The sequence below is a fragment of the Megalobrama amblycephala genome, linkage group LG4, assembly GCF_018812025.1.
Source record: "Megalobrama amblycephala isolate DHTTF-2021 linkage group LG4, ASM1881202v1, whole genome shotgun sequence".
NCBI classification, from domain to species: Eukaryota; Metazoa; Chordata; class Actinopteri; order Cypriniformes; family Xenocyprididae; genus Megalobrama; species Megalobrama amblycephala.
This window is the reverse complement of record NC_063047.1, coordinates 49,674,602-49,688,900: the sequence shown is the minus strand read 5'-3', so window position 1 is coordinate 49,688,900 and position 14,299 is coordinate 49,674,602. Positions and strand designations below refer to the sequence as shown.

The 14,299-nt window shown below is 38.0% G+C and overlaps 1 protein-coding gene across 1 annotated transcript; it reads right to left on the bottom strand.

The window, feature by feature from the left end:
• Positions 1 to 7,251: 7,251 nt before the first annotated feature.
• Positions 7,252 to 9,070, bottom strand: LOC125267806 (protein B4). Its single transcript, XM_048189776.1, has 5 exons — positions 8,883 to 9,070; positions 8,514 to 8,794; positions 8,305 to 8,422; positions 7,684 to 7,730; positions 7,252 to 7,609 (listed from the first exon to the last, which is right to left on the bottom strand). Exons 1-5 carry the CDS (start codon positions 8,962 to 8,964, stop codon positions 7,337 to 7,339), a joined length of 801 nt encoding a protein of 266 aa, XP_048045733.1. The 5' UTR covers positions 8,965 to 9,070; the 3' UTR covers positions 7,252 to 7,336.
• Positions 9,071 to 14,299: the final 5,229 nt, after the last annotated feature.

Sequence of the window (14,299 nt, the reverse complement as noted above, 5' to 3'; positions counted from 1 at the left end):
ACAGCATCTGTAAAACTGTTGATTGACACAGAAACAATTGCAACTTGTAATTTGTGTAAAATGTTGCTGTGTAATACAGAGAAAAGTTCACCATGTTGTTAATGTATAGTCAATAATTAATCTACCTAGAGAAGTAGTCCTACTTGAAAAAGTGCCCCAAGCCTTCACACTGCCAGGATCCAACAAAGTCTCAAACCACTCTGCCGAGACTGCCAAAGGCAGTTGAACAAAATGACCCTAAGCCATAACAATGTGAGTTGACCACATGGGCTCCAAGGTCCCCCAGAGTATGTAGCGCTAAATGACCAGGTAAACTTCAGCATACTAATCGATAGGGGTGTAACGGTACACAAACATGACAGTTCATTATGTACCACGGTATTGAAGTCACGGTTCGGTATGGGTTCAGTACAGCAGGGGGGCGAAAACTAATAAAATTCAGTTAGAATTTAATAAAATGCAGGTTTTGCATTAAATTCTGAATCAAATTTTAAAATAATTTTTCAGTTGTTTTTCTTCTCCAATTCGTTTTTTGCAATATGGATAATTTACACAGTTATTGCAATAACTTGTTTTCATGGCAAATTTATTTAAGCATGCATTAAATAATTAAGACATTAATAACAGGTAAAGTAAATATAATGAATATATAAGCTAATATAGTGCATATATTTAGTAAAATGCTTCATTTCTCTAGTGAACTAACATGCTGTGGACACTAAATGACTTGCCTGAGGTAAATGTAATGTTACGTGAGATATTATTTTTAAGCTGTTTTATTCATGTCTTTCTGCGGATGAAACAATGGTTGAGAGATCACATATAAACATATCTATGCATAGATTCTGTTCTTCTTCTTTTGCACTTTATCTGTTAAAGAAAAAACAGCGTTGCATTACTGCGCGCACCCCCTTCTGGTTTGGAGAGTGGATCGCCTGTGACTGACTGTATTCACAGAATTGTGACGGTTCAGGATGAATACATGTACCATTACACCCCTATTAATTAATGATTTTCTGATGAGGAAGGCAAGAAAGACTATGCTTGGTCTGAAAAGCAAGAGATGATACTCACACTTCCAAACTATCTAAAAAATTGGTTTGGTTCAAAGATGTTTGCTCATGAGCTCATAGACAACTTTTCAGTCTTATTTAACATTATTTAAATACAAACTGCACATTTCTACTTTTAAACCCTCCTGTACTTACATGATAGATGTCCATTGAAAGTGCATTATTGCGACATGTCTTTAGTTCGTTTTCACAAACTGAGAGTCGAGTCAAAATAATGTTCGGTGGTAATGGACAGAGGTGCTGCTATATCAAGTCATATCCACAACTCGAGGCCGTAAGCACGTCTTGAACATTGGGATAACCAATGTTAACCAATTTTTTATTTTAAAATATACACACTTAATCGGATGCCTAATATGCTTAAATAGCTCCATGAATATTTCTTGTCTCGTCACATTCAATTACGTATTACATGAATCACATAAATAATGGCTTATATTTTCAATGGAACCTTTTCAGAAGTAGAAGTCATCATAGTAGGGTAAACTTGTGAACTTGTGAACAAAAACTACAGCAAAAACCCACAATAGAGTTTTTATGACTTTACAAAAGAGGAAAAAATATCAAGAGACTGATTACATTGGTCAGATAACCAGTGCATTCAATGCAATTCAATTCTTATTTTTAAAAAAATTTTAAAGAAACTTTGTTATATTTATGAGGTTAATGACTGTGGAAACCTATCACAGTCTGTGAAATGTGTCCTTTCAAAAAGGCAAAATTTGAATACTTTGCATCACGGGATATTACTGTTGGTCATTTAACATTTATTTCATGAAACAGTTGCTAATACTAAATGTTTAGCTACTTACATCTCACCTTGCACTCTTTCACCATTAAAACTGAATTGTCATGCTGGAATTCACCTTTAGCTCCTGTGAACAGTAAGCCCCGCCTTCTTTGATTTGATTGGCCATCTCAGTTTGACATTGACAAGCGCACCGAGATCCTAAAATGTGTTTTGTCATCCTAACAACAAACAGAGTTTTGCAAATTTAATGCAGCACAGCAGTTTCAAGAACATTATATATTGGGAGGACAATTTGTCCCATCTGATTACTGTTGGGACCTTGTCCCCCTGTGTCTATGGTGGTTACATCGCACAGTAGCCCATCACACACAGAGGACAAGTCCAAACCAACACTGCATGCATTTCCAGAACAGCAGACCACGCTCAGCTGTTTCACTTCACTCTCAGCCTGAGGTTATCTTTCCTTCTCTCCATCAATCTGTCCATGCCTCCCTCAGTCTGTGTACGGTTTAGTGTTTGCCGACCTCTATCATTCTTTCAATCAGTCTGTCTTAGCTTTAAAGCCCAGTCTATTTGTCCTCTTTCATATCACTCCATTTGTTTTCACTTCCTCAATCTGTCTTCCTTGTCCACACATCCACCTCATCAATCTGTTTTCCTGTCCTCCCTCTGTCCACCTGCGGTAATTTGGCCTGTTTTTCCTCTGCTTCCCCACCATCCCACTCTTCAGTAATTTCACCTGGCTGGGAGCCGTACACTAATGAGAGGGCAATCAGAGGGATTTCGGGTGCCCTGCTGCCTGAATCGGCCCTTCACATTCGCCCCAGGCTTTTGCAGGCCCTCGGGGACCCGAGCGCGGTGGAAACTGCACAGTTAAGACTGTCTTATTAAACTTCCCTCAAGGGGCCAAACCTTCACAAACAGTCTCAGTCCCACAGTGAAGAATTCCATTGTCAGCTGACCTCTGATCCGGGCGTCTTTCCTGCGGATCAGCAAGTCTTAATGTGATTGTCTTGACTGCTCAGGCTCGGCCCAGAGGCCTGCTCTCCCTTAACCTGGGTGGGGGGTTGTTTTTAAACTCTGATACAGGATCAGCTTTAGCTAGCCTAAATACTTTTTATCCTTGTAAAGATAGCATACAGATATCAACATACATCCCTGTTGAGTAAAAACCCACACTAGGCCTTCACAAGCCTGTTTTACAAAGTTGTTGTTATTGAGTTGACAAAACCAGATGAATCGAACCCGGTTTAAATGGGGTTCAGCGGCCTCACAACACTTGGTATAAACTACCTCAGGATTTCATCCAGAGTTTGTAATTAACTCAATAGCATGTGCACCTGAAAGTGTGACCTGAATAGCGAACTGCGTCAAACATGGAGAGAATCAGTGTGATTCACTAAGCACCCTCCAATGAACTCAATTAAAATATAGAGTGCTGCAGTGATTATGTATTTTTGTAGGCCAACCCAGAAGTTTTTTTAACCAAAAAAAAAAAACCCAATATTTTTCCATTAACTTCTGGATTGTTGCAGAAAATAAGCTCTCATAAGTCATGTTTTGAGCAATTTCTCACCATGAGTTACAACCCATGTAAATATATTTATATTCTTTCATGGTAGAGTTGTACAAATGAGGAAACTTTCTAAATTCTTTGCACAATCTCTCATCTACTTAGGCCTCCAGTGTCGCTGTAGCTTGCACGCGTTCGGGTCTGTTCTATGCAGTTTTTCGACTACCTTGTGAATCGACGCCTCCAGGGCACTTGTAGATAAATTACTGCAAAAACAATTAAATGCGCATGTGCGACCTGCGTGCACAAAGTATGCATGGTTTCAAAACTCCGGTGGTGCACATACAGTACACGTGTACACTTCTGACGAAATCCGCGTCATGCACACTATGCTGACCCTCGCATACACAAAAAGTGAACTATAAATTTTGAGCTTTGGAAATTACCTTTTTCAAGACAAGTAATAGCTTTTAAAAGCAGACAGTGGTATTACTAAAACCCAAGAACTGAACCCTGAAAAAAGTCCCCTCAGTCAGTTTGTTCTGAGACTTACTAACCTGACTAACTCTATTAACACTAACCAGTCTCAGACCAGCACTGCTTCTCATCCAAACATCAAAATAAACCAAACCAATCTAAAAATACATATCAGGAACATTGGGATGATTAAAGTAATACACAAAGTAAATTATTCTATCAAACTCTTAAATCAAATTATGAATTAGAAGAATCTCTCCAAAATGTCAAAGACACAAAGCAGAGACGGATCCTGACCAAGTACAGGCTCAGTGAGCACAGTCTAGCCATCGAGACCGGCAGACCCAGAGAGCAAAGGGTGTGTGTTCACTGCAGGACAGGAGAGATCGAGAAAGAGATGCACTTTCTCCTTCACTGTCAAAAATACATATCAATTAGAGATCTCTACTTCACAAAATCCTGTAACATAATAAAGAACTTTACAGCCATGAGTGAAGTAGAACAAATAAAGTTATTAGGAGAGGGACCGACAGCAGCACTGGCTGCGAGATACGTGCGCATGTGCCACAGCCTGAGAGACAGCAGGTGAATGTGTGTAATGTGTGTGTCTGACCTCAGTGTGTTTCCTTACCGTCCACCACAGTGACCCTCCATACATGTGTGTATACAGTATAACCACTGTGGTACCAAATGTTCAGACATGTTCTATTGTGTTACACTATTTAAGTTATGTTAGAATATATGAGATAGATATGGAGCCCCTAAAGGGACCTTTGCAAAAATAAAAAAATGACGGCGTTTCGCGTGCTCACGAGATACTTTCGCGTGCTCACGAGAAACTTTCGCGTGCAATTTCCGGTTTGTGTATACTATAACCTACTTCATTTGTGCGTCACTGCCTATGAAGAATGCCAGAGTATGGATGCACATAAACTAATAAAGATCATGAAAATTAAAGAGAAAATGAGAGTGGATGCACATGAACTAATACAGCTGTATTTGCTCAAAATCTGGCTTTCTTAGACCAGATCGTCTAGGATGAATCCAGCTAATTATTCGTTTTAATTAAACACGTGCCTTCCTTATATCTAAAGTGCTTTATGTCAATGGCTCTGCTCGCAATAAGCGCTGTTAGAATTGAATGGAGAAAATAAGCATGTCTCTGCCACCTGTAAGGATGCGTTAAATCCGACAAAGTGGTTTAATAAAGGGCCGTTTGATCTTGTGAAATATGAAATTTTAGTACGCCTACATTTTACAGTTCCAGTACTTTTACATGGGAAAATATAAATATGGCCTACTGCCCTAACGAAATACAAAGTTTCATCATTTTTACTGTACCAATGTTTTTTCATGAACCATTAAACGTGGCATTATGACAGTGCTCACTGAGCCCATTTCCCAGCGCGATTCTTGGATGCCACAAATGGACATAAGTCTTTGAAAAATGACGCACTTCCCTAACGAAAGCCACATTTTGAGCACTTTTTACTGTATCAGCCTTATTTACCCTATTTATTTTTTTAACTTGGCAAAAATAACAATGCACACAACTATTCATATCCCGGCCGTCACAGAGAATGCTTTAAAGCAGACAGACATAAGACCGTGATATAAACTGCCCTACGAAAGCCACATTTCAGCAAATAGATCGTTATTAATTCATACTCTCATTTTCTTTATAATTTTGAGCAAATAGATCTTTATTAATTCATCCATACTCGCATTTTCTGCATATTTTTGTTTTATCGTTAATAATTCATGCGCGTCCATACCATCTTCTTCTTTATAATTTTGAGCAAATAGATCTTTATTTAGCCTATTCATGCATACTCGCATTTTCTGCATAATTTTGAGCAAATAGATCGTTATTAATTTATGCACATCCATAGTCGCATTTTCTTCATAATTTTGAGCAAATAGATCATTATTAATTCATTCATAGGCTACTCGCATTTTCAATTTTGAGCAAATATATTTTTATTAATGTATGCATATCCATTCTAGCATTTTCTGCATAATTTTGAGCAAATAGATCTTTAATAATTCATGCGCATCCATACTATCTTCTTCTTTATAATTTTGAGCAAATAGATCATTATTAAAGAAGAAAATAGTATGGACACGCGTTAATTATTAAAGATCCATCAAAAATATGCAGAAAATGCGAGTATGGATGTGCATAAATTAATAACGATCTTTGCTGAAATGTGGCTTTCGTAGGGCAGTTTATATTACGGCCTTAAGTCTGTCTGCTTTAAAGCATTCTCTGTGACGGCCGGGATATGAATTGTGTGCATTGTTCTTTTTGCCAAGTTAAAAAAATAAATAAATAAGGCTGATACAGTAAAAAGTGCTCAAAATGTGGCTTTCGTTAGGGAAATGCGTCATTTTTCAAGGACTTATGTCCATTTGTGGCATCCAAGAATCGCGCTGGGAAATGGGCTCAGTGAGCACTGTCATAATTAATAGTTCATGAAAAAACATTGGTACAGTAAAAATGATGAACCTTTATATTTCGTTAGGGCAGTAGTAGGCCATATTTATATTTTCCCATGTAAAAGTACTGGAACTGTAAAATGTAGGCGTACTAAAATTTCATATTTCACAAGATCAAACGGCCCTTTATTAAACCACTTTGTCGGATTTAACGCATCCTTACAGGTGGCAGAGACATGCTTATTTTCCCCATTCAATTCCAACAGCGCTTATTGTGAGCAGAGCCATTGACATAAAGCACTTTAGATATAAGGCACGTGTTTAATTAAAACGAATAATTAGCTGGATTCATCCTAGACGATCTGGTCTAAGCCAGATTTTGAGCAAATACAGCTGTATAAGTTCATGTGCATCCACTCTCATTTTCTATTTAATTTTCTTGATCTTTATTAGTTTATGTGCATCCATACTCTGGCATTCTTCATAGGCAGTGACGCACAAATGAAGTAGGTTACAGTATACACAAACCGGAAATTGTAACGCGTGCGCACGACATAAGTTTCTCGTGCGCACGCGAAAGTATCTCGTGAGCACGCGAAACTCCATTTTTGCAAAGGTCCCTTTAGGGGCTCCGTAGATAGAAGAAAATATCAAATATTATACAGAGGTTTTTTCTTTAGTATTTAATGTATGCTTTGGCAATATTGTATGATTTACTATCATGCCAATAAAGCAAGTTTGAATTGAATGTACTGATGCATTTAATGTTGTGAAAAAAAAAAAAAAAAAATTATATAAATAGGTGGTCACAGAATACTTGAGTACCTACTCAGAGTAGGTGATTTTGGACACAGCCAGTGTAACATTTGAAGTTACAGTTATCATGACCTGGTTAACCATCAACTGACATTGCAGCAATCAACCTAGACTTAACCACCTCAAAAGAGCCTTAAACCAGCATTGTTTCCAACCAAACTAGATCAATGAAACAAATAGCATTTCTTGAGCATACGTAAAAAGCTTTATTTGGTATACAAGTGCTTGAATAAAAGTCACCGAGTAAAAACAGTAAAAGGCCTCAAATCACTTTTTTCCTCGTTTCCCTGGGGCTTTTGCAGCGGCTACAGCACCCTTCTCTCCCGATTCAACCTCTTCTGCCTTTGCTGCAGTTCTCTTTCCTCCTTTCTTAGCTGCTGGTTCCTCAACTCCCTCTTTTGATGCTTTAGAGGCTTTTTTAGCTTTGCTCGGTTTGGGCTCAGATCCACCCTCCCCTGCTGCATTCTTTGCCTTTGGCTTCTTAGCAGGGGCCACCTTTGAGGCAGTGGCATCGCTCTCAGGAGTCTTAGGCTTAGCACCCTAAAAGAAAGATAGAAAGTGGGTGGACACAGATGCGAAGGTCTGCGCATGTATAAAGTGAAAAGACAACTCACATCTGTGGCCTCCTTTTTCTTTGTGGGCTTCTTTTCTTTGCTTGTCCCTTGAATAGAGGGAGAAGGAAATAAGATATTCAAATTAAAAAGACTGAAGCAAATCACATTACAACAGTTATTCTGTACTGTGGTACAAAATCGGTCACTGGGAAAGGTACTAATATGAACACTTTAAGTACCAATATGCATCTTTGAGGTACTCTTTAGGTACAAAGGTGTACGTTTTAAAAGGGTACCACCCCAGTGACAGCTTTTGTACGTTTCTGAGACAGTGTAGAGATAAGGTTTACACTTGGGCTTTGAGTTCCAAGACCTGTTCACACCAATAACAAAACCATCTTCACCAATGGACCACAATGATTGGCTTATTCCGAGTGCAGCCTGCAGTGATGTCAACTGCAGCACATACTTCAAGATTCAGACAAACTTTGACTCAATTTCCCCCAATCTAGGGGGAGAAAAAAAGCTTTGCAGGCAAACCCAAGAATACCTTTACTCTGTGCCATTATCATTGTAGATGCTGTGATTCTCTATAGAATTAGAAATTATTTTAGTGTAAACATGCCTTGAAAGACAATTTAAGACTTTTATAGCCTACTTAAAGAGCTCATTTAAAACTACCTTCACCCTTGGCTTTAGTTGCCTTGACTTTCTTGGGTTTGGATGCTTTCTGTACGTTGGGATCAGCATTTTCCTTTGACTGTGCCTTGGCCTCCTTTGCTTTGGTCTTGGCAGCAATCTGAAAGAGGACATGGTGACCATTCAGGCATTACGTTATATTGAAATTCCTGACAATGATTCATTGAACGGTGTAAAAAAATAGAAGTTACCCGAAAGCGCCCTTGAGCACCGGTCGTTGTTGCCCCAGAATTTGCAGGTCTCACAAAAACACCAGTCTCAATGCCTTTGTTCAGGGTTCGTCGCACCATAAACTTCAGCCGCGTCTCATCCACGGTCTTGTACTTCTCTTTGACGTAGCCACGGATTGCTTGGGCGGAAACGCCCTTTCTTGAGTCCAGCTCTTTTAGAGCTTCTTTCACCATCTCCATGGTGGATGGGTGAGGAGAAACCTTCCGTGCATTGGCCTTACTGCTTGAGCTCTCAGAAACATCTTCAACAACATTTAAACCGGTCATAAATGGAAAAGTCATTCTGAAAACAATTCCTAATATCAGAATTGGACAAAACTGCTTACAAACCTGGTTTTGTGTCAACCGTTTCATTCTCAGAATCCTTCGGGATTATGGCAGTTGGCTCAGCAGATGCTTTTTTAGGAGGCATTTCAAAATCAAATGAAAAGTCAATAAAGTTAAAACACTCTTAAGTCACTGCAGCATGAGTCTAACCAGCTTGTGTGTCTGTTTTATCAAGAAAAAGCGTGCTTTGCTGTTGTCTGTCACCTGTTCATCATCAAGTCATTTGTCCCCAATTAATTAGCCACATTAACATGATTGGCCGAGTTGCCAGATAAATAATTAGCTTGAAACTTTCCTTGCCAAGTGTTTTGTTTGTACACCTATAGAGCTTTTAGAAGGACTATTTAAAACAGATTTATGATTCTAATGAGTATTTTCCTCAGGAACGTGAACATTATTGAACTGAATTAGTTAACATGAAAAAGCAATGAACAATGCTGTTACAGCATTTATTATACTTAATTAATGTTAATTTTAAATCATTTTTTAAATCAAAATTAATATTAGTTAATTGGCTGTGAACTAACATACACAAGCAATTAATGTTTGTAATGTAATTAACTATAACATTAACAAAGATTTATAAATGCCGTAAAACAACATTATTGCTCATTGTCATTTCATGTTAGATAATGCATTAAATAATATTAACAAAGGAAATCTTATTGCTAAATGTTACCTCTGGAATTTTAACATACACAGAAATTTAACATTTACATAGTTAATCCAATCCAGTAAAATCTTTTTATATTCTCACTTGACCCCATTATGATCATTTAGAGTTATGAACAAATTATGTTTAATTTGCAAAACACAAAAACACAAACTGTGTGCAGTTTGTGAGTAGGTTTTAAAAAGCACTACATGTAGCTTTTGGCCCTCTAGCTGTTAAAAATAATACTGCATGCGTCTTGCGGAAGAACATTGTTTTGGTTGTGCTTCGGCTCTGCTCACCTGCGGGGATGAATGAGGCTCGAGATACCGGTTGAAAGTAACAGGATCTTATCAGAGCGGATGGCCCCATAAATAACGGTTTCAGTGTTTTTACAACTGGTAAGTTTTGACGTTTTGAATGATCCATGGTCAATTTTTCTCATTCGTTGTGACAACAAACTTTTAGCTTCATGCTACTACAGATAGACCTATGACGTGACACGCACGACTGAATGACGTATGTATGCAATTTCCCGCAAAATCCGTCCTCGACAGCTCTAAAATATAAATCTCTATTATAGCCTACTTTTATCAGTGTATTAGGGTAAAGACATGGTTTGGAAGGGTTTTTTTTTTGCACTGTCTCATTAATAACATCTTGTTATTTTATTTATTTATTTATTTTTTAATATAAAAAATACATTTGACGATCGACATAGGCTACCTTTTGTCTTTTTTCTTTTTCAAAAATATTTTTCCTTCCTATAAAGTTTCCCTGGAGCTGGCAGCAGATTTGGTTCAAGGCTCTTTTATTGAAGAATTGTTAGAAATCCCTATGGAGAAAATGAATTTGGAAAAAGAAAATATATCTGGAACCAAGGCTGCTGAAAAAAAATGACTGCTACCTCTGTTCTCTCTTTTTTCTGTAACACCTCATCCTTTCTGTTCTTCGTTTACAATTATTCTTGTCAGAAACTAGTTTACCATAAATTCTTAAACCCCCCTCAACACTGACCGCCAGTTGACCACTGCTGACCAAACGCCTAAACTTCTCTTTGAAAACCCAACCCTAGTGCAAACAACTGCCATGCATCCTGAACGTCTTATTAAAATTGATTTACTGCCTTGTTTTAGTCCTTTAAATTTACTTCAGCGAAGACAAATTGACTTTGCCAAATGTCATGGAAAGGAAGAAAGAGAAAATTTTGTTTCATTTGGAATTAAGCTAGGAAATTAACCATAGCTCAATATACATAGCCACTCTGATGCAATTACAAACAGTGAATTGTGTTTAGTGATAGATGAGCAATCAGAGAAACCCTGATTAATATTATAATGAGCTGAAATGTACTGGCCTTTGTTTCATGAGTTAATTTGATCATGGTGTGATCTGTCTGTCTGTTTATTATTCTGTTTTTGCTCATTCTGTACACATGCTAACTCATAACTGAGGACTTTGTGCATGTGTGAGTTTCCATACATTTGTGCGCACACACGTTCAAGGAAGGATCATTTGGTTTTGATTTTTCCCAACATCTGGTTACAATATGGCTGTTTGTCCTTCAGTAAGTGGCGTTTGTGTGTGCAGTGAGTGTGATTTGAGTTCAGACTGTGCTTGTGTTGTGCAGATCACAGGGATTGTGAGCTTGCGTGTATGTGTGTGTTTCTTCTTCTTTTTTTTTTTTTACCCATTTATACAAGAGCCATGCCACACTCCCCATGAGATGAGATTACTGTTATCCATAGCACGGCTTTAACCACACTCCATTTCAGTCTCGCTCTCTCTCAATCCACACATATCCACAGTAATGTTATGAACAGCCAATATTCAAATATATGCAAAAGCACACACATTTAAGGGTGGTTTACCCCAAGAATGAACTAAACAGATATAAGCATTCTATAGAAGCATTAAAACAGTTTACAATATAATCCAGGATTAGGCCTTAGTTCAATTAGGGCATTTAAGTATATTTTATAAGCGTACCCTAGAAAAAAAAAAGCATTATTGGTGTGCAGCTTGAGACAAGACAATGGCACTGGCATATTTTAAGATATACAGTGGTGTGAAAAAGTACTTGCCCCCGTCCTGATTTTTTATTTTTTTGCATGTTTGTCACACTTTAATGTTTCAGATCATCAAACAAATTTAAATATTGAGGATTGAGGTCAGGACTTTGACTAGGCCACTCCAAAGTCTTCATTTTGTTTTTCTTCAGCCATTCAGAGATGGACTTGCTGGTGTGTTTTGGATCATTGTCCTGCTGCAGAACCCAAGTTCGCTTCAGCTTGAGGTCACAAACAGATGGCCGGACATTGTCCTTCAGGATTTTTTGGTAGACGGCAGAATTCATGGATCCATTTATCACAGCAAGTCTGTCAGGTCCTGAAGCAGCTCCAGACCATCACACTACCACCACCATATTTTACTGCTGGTATGATGTTCTTTTTCTGAAATGCTGTATTAGTTTTATGGCAGACGTAATGGGACACACACCTTCCAAAAAGTTCAACTTTTATCTCGTCAGTCCAGAGTATTTATCATCAAGATGTTTTCTGGCAAAACTGAGACAAGCCTTTATGTTCTTTTCGCTCAGCAGCAGTTTTTATCTTGGAACTCTGCCATGCAGGCCATTTTTGCCCAGTCTCTTTCTTATGGTGGAGTCATGAACACTGACCTTAACTGAGGCAAGTGAGGCCTGCAGTTCTTTGGAAGTTGTTGTGGGGTCATTTGTGACCTCTTGGATGAGTTGTCGCTGGGCTCTTGGGGTAATTTTGGTCGGTCGGCCACTCCTGGGAAGGTTCACCACTGTTCCATGTTTTCGCCATTTGTGGATAATGCCTTTCACTGTGGTTCGCTGGAGTCCCAAAGCTTTAGAAATGGCTTTATAACCTTTTCCAGACTGATAGATCTCAATTACTTTCTTTCTCATTTGTTCCTGAATTTCTTTGGATCTCAACATGATGTGTAGCTTTTGAGGATCTTTTGGTCTACTTCACTTTGTCAGGCAGGTCCGGTTTAAGTGATTTCTTGATTGCGAACAAGTGTGGCAGTAATCAGGCCTGGGTGTGGCTAGAGAAACTGAACTCAGGTGTGATAAACCACAGTTAAGTTATGTTTTAACAGGGGACTTTTTCACACTGGGCCATGTGGGTGTGGATTTTGTTTTCCCTTCATAATAAAAACCTTCATTTAAAAACTGCATGTTGTGTTTACTTGTGTTATCTTTGATTCATATTTAAATTAGTTTGATGATCTGAAACATTAAAGTGTGACAAACATGCAAAAAAAAAAAAAAAAAATCAGGAAGCAAGCACTTTTTCACACCACTGTATCAGTGTAAGTTGTTTTCAGTTAAAACAGCTCAAACATGCATTTTAGTCTGAGACTAGCTTAAGCCTTGTCTGTGAAACTGGGGGAAAAGTCCAGTTCTGATGAAAATTGCATGTTTATATCTCACAATTCTGACTTCATACCTTGCAATTGCGGGTTTATATCTCTCGATTCTGACTTTATAACTCACATTTGTCATTTTTTATTTTGCAATTCTCAGAAAAAGTCAGAATTTTGAGATAAAAAGTCACAATTAGCCAGTTACCTTTTTTTTTATTTTATTCTTTTTTGTTTATTAGAAAAGGGTGTGCTGCAGTGTTGTCGTCTGCCACTTTAAATGCTCAAGCAGAATGGATTCTGATTGGCTGTCAGTGTTTTTACTGTTCATCATCAGTAGCGAAAAAATCACTGAAAGTGATTCCAACAATATTGTTCCTATGTGCTGTTATTGTTATAACTGTGATGTGGACTCTACTGTTCTTTTAAACTTATAATGATTTTTAGAACTAAAAATCGTATACATTAGTTATCATCCTTGTTGTGAATGGGCCTTTTCTTAGCTATCTAAATGAGGACTTACCATTTTTACATTAAACTAAATATAATTACTACAGAGGTGAGCTCACGTACTGTTGCTCTACGATATTTCTCGATATAGCTCTACGTCATTCGTGAATTTGCTGTGGTTTGAAAGTGACTTTCTGTGTGAGCAGTGTGTCATACATCATTACACTATTGACAATGGAAAATCAACCAATTTGCCCATGAAATTTTATCTGAATTTTTGACATCGATGAAATTTTTTGTGCAAAAACAGGTGTTAGTTGCGTTAGTAACACTTTCAGTGACTGGATTTCGCTGACAACATTTCACAGAGCAACGGCCTAACTGCAGCTTTACCCAGGATTGGGCCATAACAGAAAACCTTTAGCATTTTTAGAATAAAAAACAACATTATTTCACTTATGAATTGTTTTTCCAAACGAGGAAGCCCCCGAATGGAGGTTTTTGTAATATTTAACTAATTTCTTGGGACAAATTTGTCTCCAAAGTGTAGCTATAAGCATACACACATACTGTACAGACATGTTTTATTGCATTTCAAGTGGGAGTATGTTGTGCTGGGAACTGGGAAGACATTTTGTAGAAGTGTTCCAGCTCAGGCGTTATCCGGGCGAGTGTATAAATGACCGGTGTTGATCAGCGATGCCTGGGGAGGTCACAATCTCACTATTTTCTCACATGTGTGTTTTGCGCAATGTGAATTATGGTTATTTTGACCTTTGCAGCCTTATTGGGGCCCCAAGACACCATTTGTGTGTGTCCGTGTGTGTGTGTGTGATTATGTTCCCCTCCTTTACCCCACTCTCTTTTTCCAGAGTAATAGAAACCAGGTTTATCTTAACTCACAAAACCAGCTCACTGCCCAGAA